The sequence below is a fragment of the Acinonyx jubatus genome, chromosome D3 (assembly GCF_027475565.1).
Source record: "Acinonyx jubatus isolate Ajub_Pintada_27869175 chromosome D3, VMU_Ajub_asm_v1.0, whole genome shotgun sequence".
Taxonomy (NCBI): Eukaryota; Metazoa; Chordata; class Mammalia; order Carnivora; family Felidae; genus Acinonyx; species Acinonyx jubatus.
In genome coordinates, this window is record NC_069392.1 from 20,490,254 (window position 1) to 20,497,973 (window position 7,720).

The 7,720-nt window shown below is 45.4% G+C and overlaps 1 gene segment (V, D, J or C); it reads right to left on the reverse strand.

Moving 5' to 3' along the window:
• Positions 1-6,610: 6,610 nt before the first annotated feature.
• Positions 6,611-7,295, reverse strand: LOC106983287 (immunoglobulin lambda variable 5-52-like). The segment is given in 2 exon segments: positions 6,611-7,026; positions 7,144-7,295. Coding segments are annotated over 2 exon segments (462 nt in total).
• Between the last annotated feature and the right edge of the window lie 425 nt (positions 7,296-7,720).

The following is a 7,720-nucleotide window of genomic DNA, read 5'->3' on the forward strand; positions in this document are numbered from 1 at the left end:
AAATTCTAGAATAGTATGCACAAGAGTCTTAACTGATTTTAGTTCCAGGGTTTGCTTGGAATGGAAAAGAACAAACTGTCAGTGTGTTCAGTTGTGTGTGAGTGTGGTACAGAGAAGTTGTGTTACTTTGAGATTCTAAATGCACCAACATATTTAAGCTGGTAAGTGAAAATCTAAGATTATAATTTCAACAAAATTCTTACATGAATTTAACTAAAAGAAAACCTATGCTCTATATAATTTTGCCTTTACAAGGGTTTTATCTTCTGAAATATCCTTTTCTTTGAAAGCTTTGTTTTTTTAAAGACGATTTTTTATTAAAAAATAATAGGCATTCTGTGCAGTGTTGTTCATTAATAGTAGAAATACTAATAATAGCCAAATTATGGAATGAGCCCAAATGTCCATCAACTGATGAATGGATAAAGAAGATGTGGTATGTGTATTACATATACATACAATGGAATATTACTCAGCAATCAAAAAGAATGAAATTTTGCATTTGCAACAACATGGATGGAACTAGAGTATATTATGGTAAGAGAAATAAGTCAGTCAGAGAAATACAAATACTATATGATTTCACTCATATGTGGAATTAGGAAACAAAACAGATGAACATAGTGGAAGGTAAGGAAAAATAAAATAAGATAAAAACAGAGAGGGAGACAAACCACTAGAGACTCTTAAATACAGAGAACAAACAGGGTTGCTGGAGGGGAGATGGGTGGGGGAGGGGCTAATGATGGGCATTAGGGAGGGCACTCGTTGGGATGAGCAATGGGTGCTATATGTAAGTGATGAATCACTAAATTCTACTCCTGAAACCAATACTGTATTCTATGTTAACTAACCTGAATTTAAATTAAAAAAAAAAAAAAAGATGATACTAGGGTCTGGAGACAAGAGGCAGAATAGGTCCAAATATTCTCCCAGGGACCATTCCCCTGTTTTTGCATCCAGTCACCTGTGTAGTGAGCAAGGAGGGTGAGGAGAGGGGACCAGGCCATGGTGGAGCTTATCACCAATCCTGCTTTCTGTGGCCCCACAGCTGAGCATAACCTCCCCTAAATTCTCCCTTCTCCTCTTCAATCTCTGACAGAGAGAGGGCCCGTCCATGCAAGTGAGACCCCTCACTGGCCCTGGGTCAGGCCCCTCTGCTGAGGATGTCAACGTGGTGGACAGGGGAGGGACTGTGTGGAACCAGGAGGTGTGGAGGTTATAGCTATGTGCCCTAGGCAGAAGGCGCAGGCAGTGCCTGGTGGCACATCTTAGTGCTAATCAGTCCTGACTCTTCAAAAGTGGGTCCTTAGAGTTCTTGGTGTCCAGGTCCAGACACACTTATTGTCTGACATGGTGGCCAGAGCCCATCAGATCCATCTCCTGCTTCCCTACCACTCTGTGTACTGTCTCCTGACATAGGGCCAGGCCAGATGTCCCCTTATGTGGTCTCCCATCACCTCAGGAAAGACTGTATGCTCTTCCCAGACTCTTCAGGATGAATTTGTTCACAACTCCCTTGCTGTTCATGGATCAGAACTGAGGAGGTGTCTCTACTCAGATTCCTAAGTCCAGAGCAGTTGACCTATCCTCATGTAGACATGTTCTCTTCTGTTCAGGACACAGATGTTTTCCTCTTATGTGATTCTTCTCCTATTAAAAATTTAGCAGTGTATCTCCACACACAAAAATATTTCTTCAAAGCTCATTTTCCTGGTGAACTGTAAGTACTTTGGTTTTTGATATGCTCTAATCAAGCTTCACCATTTTACTAGTCTCCTTACAAATATATGAGTTGAATAAAATATTTCACACTTGTTCATTATTTATTTGTATGAGAGTCAGATGTTTGGCTTTCTGAGTTGGGCTAACTCTGATCCCACTCCCAGGACACAGAAGAAGGTGGGTGTGAGAGCACCTCCTGTGACCAGGACCCTGTGAGATGGAGACTATCAGCAATGCACCTGAGGTGACCTGGCGTAGCACTTACTGGGGATGAGAGAAGAAGGGGACTCATCCTGAGATGTGTGCAGAGCATCTTGTGCTGGGTCTCTGGGTCTGCTTCTCAGCTGAGGGACAGATGGAGGAGAGGAGCACAGGTGGTCAGGGAGCATCCTGTGTTTTATAAGACATTGGAAAGTTCTGGGAGTAAGAAATAAAACTTTATGAGACAGCAGCCCCCTGATCTCTGTCCCTTGCCCTGCTCTCAGTATCCACAGTACAAAACCCAATGTGAACTAGCTATGAAGGTGGAGGGCAGAGTTGGTAGAGAGCTGCATGATGTCCATGGTGAGGACACTTGAGGAAACCTTCTGACCTTTTCCTCTCCTATCTGTATCCACATCTCCTAGCCAGGTGGTCAGCATGTGATTGACACCAGCTCCAAACCCAGGGATGAGTCTTGTGTTTCCCAAAGAAATAAAATAATTCCTTTTCTTTTAAAAAATGCTTATTTACTTACTTTGAAAGAGACAGAGAGAGAGAGAACATGAGTGGGAGAGGGGCAGAGAGAAAGGGAGAGAGAGAGAATTCCAAGTAGGCTCCAAGAGCAGCGCCTGACAGGGGGCTCAAACTCACGAACTGTGGGATCATGACCTGAGCCAAAATCAAGAGTCGGATGTTAACTGACTGAGCCATCCAGATGCCCCAGATGATTCGCTTTCTGAGAACCATGCTGATTTGAGGGAAGATGGTGTGGGTGGTCTGGTCCAGTCCTCCTGAAGGCTGGGATTCCTGATCAGTGGGTCCAGGAGGACAACCCTTTCTCATTCTGGAGGGCTTGTTCTGTGGATGTGATACTTGGGAATGAAGAGTATTTTATCCCTATGTGGAAATCAGCTTGGGGCCATGAGGGTAATGGAGAAGAGACATCTTGGATAACTATCAGAGAAGAAAGAGTGAAGCCCTGAAAGATTCCCCACTTGTCATCTGGAGAGGAAATATCCCCATGTCACCACTGAGCAAGGCAGGGAGGCTGTTGATGCTTTCATCACGAAAATGAGCTTGGGGTCTCAACTCTCCACCCTTTCCCATGAAGCTTCTTTCCAAGGGCTCACTCATATCCCATCCAGTTCCTAAGAGCAGCCTTGAAGCCACACCCCATTCTTCAGTACCTCCTTCCTCCCCAAACTTGCTGAGTCTGCCCATTCTCCTCCAACAGCCACAGCCTTTCTCAGTTGCCTCCCTCTTTCCTCCTGCTCATTCTTGTTCACTGAAGCATCTGGACTTTTCTTCATAAGCTTGAATCAGATCCTTCTTGTCAAACCCTCTAGTGGTTCCTATACCCACGCTACCATGCTGACCTCTCTTCACAGTAACATTTTGTGTGTATTGATACTTTTACTGGATCGTTGTCTCTTCCCCAGACAGCATCATCACCCTTAGGACAGGGACCATTCCTATCTTATCCCTTCTCTATCCTGAGCCCCTAGACCCAAGTGTGACACTGAATACATGTTAAGTAAATAGTATGGAATGAAAGACCTCTTGGTCAGCCAACTGTCCTGAGTCGGCTCAGCTGAACTCTGTGTCACTGGTTCTGCCCTGACCCTATCATGGACCTGGTCCCCAGGGCAGGCTGATGCTAGCATCAAGGGATTTCTGCCCAATGTGACACAGTATCACAATATGTTGTCACAAAGGACTGGATTTGGGGACATAATTTGAGAGGATGAGGACAGATTGTAGATGATGCACAGCTAGATGCAGTAAGTGTCCAGAGAGTGAAGGGCCCACAAGGGGAGGAGGGAGGCTGCATCCTGTGCCTCACAGATCTGGAACACTGTGTCCAAATCATCCCATGTCTGGTCCCAGTGGTCAGGCTTGTCTTAGGACAGGATCTAAGAGACCCCATGGAAACATTCCTTGACAGACCTGAAATCAGAGGTTTCATCTCAGATGCCCATTAGACAAGAACCCCAGGTTCACATTTCCAGGGCTTCTGCCTGCATGTTTTGTTTGCAGACCATACTGTTCCTCTCTGTGTTGCTGCTTTTTCTGCTATACTTGGTGGTGTTCTTGAGATCTGATCCCAACATCATGAATGGATGTGTCTGTACAGCTTGGAAACAGGAATCTAAATGATAAAAATATATACATATAGAAAGAGGAGACATTTAGCATCCTGCTCACTTTGTCCAAAGCCTTACTCACTTGAGAATTCAGAACACAAATCTTGAGACTGCAATGAGGTTGGTAAGTGGGAAGGGAAGTGCATAAAGGAGAGAGTCATCAAGGATGGGAGCCCCAAGTCTTAATATAAGCTAAGAAGAAATCCCTGGCTGTTCCTAGGGGTAAGGGACTTGAAGAAGCCCAGATACAAACATATTTTTCATTTCCTCACTTGATCAGATGAGGAACACTAACAAGAAAAGAAGAAAGATCTAAAATTGTCACTGTAGACAGATGAAATTGGCTGTGGGTGCTCAAGGAGCTTGAATCTCATTTTCCCCAGGCCTGGAGCACTGGAGAGGCACTGGGACCTCTTCATTTTGCTGCTCAGTGATGTTCACCTTCATCCTTAAGTTGCAATCAAGACCTTCAGCTATACAGTGACATGGAGACGACCAAGAGGACCAACATCCCACTAATATGTGGTTGTTTCAATGGGTCCAGAGTTTTGATGAAATATCTCAAGTGCTGATGTGTCAAAATTATACCCTTCAAGCCACTGCTGTTGCTTCTTCCAGTACAGTAGACATTGGCTTTCACTCCTGGGGTTCCAGTCCCTTAGAGAGCCCAAATCAGCAGGGAAAGGTGTTGTGAACACAGGACAAGTCTACACAGTGGAGGGAGTGGGGAAGAGGTGAAGAGGGATACCTGCATAAGTATGAATGTCAGCATACCTGAACTGTGACATTTCAGGGACAATGAGGAGGCGGGAAATCCAGAATGTGGTGTAGACAATCCACAATTCTGTTCCTAAGGCCGCCAAACTAAGACACATCTTTCTCAATCTCATGTTGTACTCCATATCTACATCATAAGCTCTATTTCATGGACTCTTTGTGGGTTCTGTTCTGTGGAATAATCTATGGTAAGTGTTGGAGGATGGGGGGAATCTGTGTCCTGAGTCCAACAAAGGCCCTGAGAAGTCTGGGTTTCAAGGAAGCCTGTGTCAGGGAACGTAAGATTTCCCCAGTAGGCATGACTTTCCACTACATACACACCCACAAGATCAAGCAAACAACACCCTATATGTTGCAGGGATACAACCACATCCCTTCCAAGACAGGCCAAGACAGGTATTGGAGGTGATCTATTCTATGGCCATTTTCCTCAGACTGTCTTCCCAGGAATTATGGATGCAAGTTCCATTTGTAACCCTTGGAAGTACTGTCAGAGTTTCTGAATCACATGGTGCCCTCTTTAATAAAGCACCTGTATGGCCACAATTCTCCTCCAACAGGTTACAAGTTGCAGGGTCCTTCTCTGGGTTGAGGTGATGAACAGAAACTCATCACCCCATATGGACATTGGTGGTAACCACACAGGCTTAGTGCCCAGGAGCCCCCACCCCTAGCCCTGTTGCACCCACACTCTGTTCATCAGCCCTCAGGACACCAGGTCCCCTACCTGGTGTATGTTGTTGACAGAAGTTGCATGCCTGTGCCCCATCCTGATTTGTTTCCTCTAACTTCAAACCAACTTCCTATACTTCATCCTCCATAGATACAGGCATACCCTGTGAATGCAGAGCAGGATTCTCCCAGGGCTAAAATCTGTGTACACTTTTTTTATTGTTTCTTTTTTTTTTCTGGAATTCCACAGCATTACAAGGACATTTTACCCAAAGTTATTGCAACAATTGTATTGGCCAAGTCTGAGAGAATTGACATCTTCACCACATTAAATATTTTGACCCATAAGACAGATATACCTACAGATTTATTTAAATATTTAATCTCTGTCATGAATAGTTTATAATTTTTAGTGCATAAAACTTCCAAATTCTGTCAGATTTATCCTTGTATTTCATATTTAATATTTTGGTGCTATTGTAAATGGTATTATTTCTAAATTTTAATTAAAAAAATTTTTAATGTCTATTTATTTTTGAGAGAGAGACAGTGAGAGCCAGGGAGGAGCAGAAAGAGAAGGAGACACAGAATCTGAAACAAGCTCCAGGCTCTGAGCCATCAGCACACAGCCCAATGAGGGGCTCGAACTCATGAACCGGGAGATCATGACATGAGCCAAAGTCGGATGCTTAACCGACTGAGCCACCCAGGCACCTCTCTAACTTTTAATTTTGATGGTTGATTGCTTTTGATGGAGAATACAATTCCAAGCAGCATGTGAAGACTGCATTCCAACCCTAAATTGAAACTCTCAGACCAGAAGTATCTCTGAGTCACTCTACACTCTTAGGAGGGCATAACCTGAATCAACATTTTTGGACTCATTCAATTATTTCATTAAGAGCTATTAATCTCTAAGCATGGGATTACCTCCAATGCAACATTAACAGAGTGAGCCTATACTAGCAATAGATTAATCCAAATTTTGATCTGAACAACAGTATGAAATATTGTCAGGTCAAGTGGTCTAAGGCAAATCAGGTACTAACAAAAGAAATGACAATGGAAACCAACCCCTGAGCTGGACTTGGTCAGAGCCCCTGCTGTGGGTGGTGCACCAGGTCAGGAAGTTGCAGGTGAGGTTTTTGTCTCACTGCATCATGAGTCTGGAACACAGTGTAAGACTTAGAGTTGCCATGCCATGTGCTACAGTAATAGTCAGCCTCATCCTCAGGCTGCAGCCCAGAGATGAGCAGAAGCCCTGCATTGGCCGAGGCATCACTGGATCCAGAGAAGCGGCTGGGGACCCCGGAGCCCTGGTGTTTATCTGAGTCTGAGTGGTAGTACAGGAGATACCGGGGAGGGTTCCCTGGATTCTGCTGGTACCAGTTTATCCAGAAATCACCAACTCTGAAGCCACTGCTCAGGGTACAGGTAAGTCTCACAGAAGTTCCCAGAGATGCAGAGAGGGAGGGTGGCTGGGTCAGCACCGGCTGAGACAGGGAACCTGCAAACACAGACACTCATGAGACTAGGCAGGGGACAAGGTTAAGCTGCTTGGAAGTCTGTGACAGTGAGGGTGACACCCACTCAAGAGCTGCCATGGATCTGGGGATGTCCCTACCTGTGCAGTGAGCCAGGAGCACAAGGAGAAAAGGGGTCCAAGCCATGTCGGAGACTCCACCTGTGGCCCCAGATCAAGCCTGGGATGTGCCAAGCCCCTTTTATCTTCTCCAGGGCCTGAAAGGGGAGGGACCATTCACAAAAATTTGTTTCCTGCCTTCTAGATGAAGTCTCAGCTTTGTTCCTGAGAGGGCTGATTTCCACAAAGGCTCAGAGTTTGTCCCCTGGGAGAGACCAGGGAGGAAGCAGCTGCTGGGGCCTTCCACAGACCTGTGAGCAGGAGACCCCTCCCAGCCAGAGGGGACATAGCTGCTGACACATAGGCAATAGTGCCCCAGCCCTGGGGGGGTTGGCCAGTACACAGCTGGAGATCCCCACTGTGTAGACCCTGGAGATTCCCATAGCACCCCCTGCTGCCCACTAGTCAAACTTCAGTCTGTCACTGGAAAGGATGTCAGTGACACTGACCTGACAGCCTGGCCACTGTCAGTCCACAAGCATACATGTGTCACATGCCCTAGTGCCCAAGATAACTAATATTAACAGACTTCCCACTGAGGACTTTTGGCTTTGTCAGA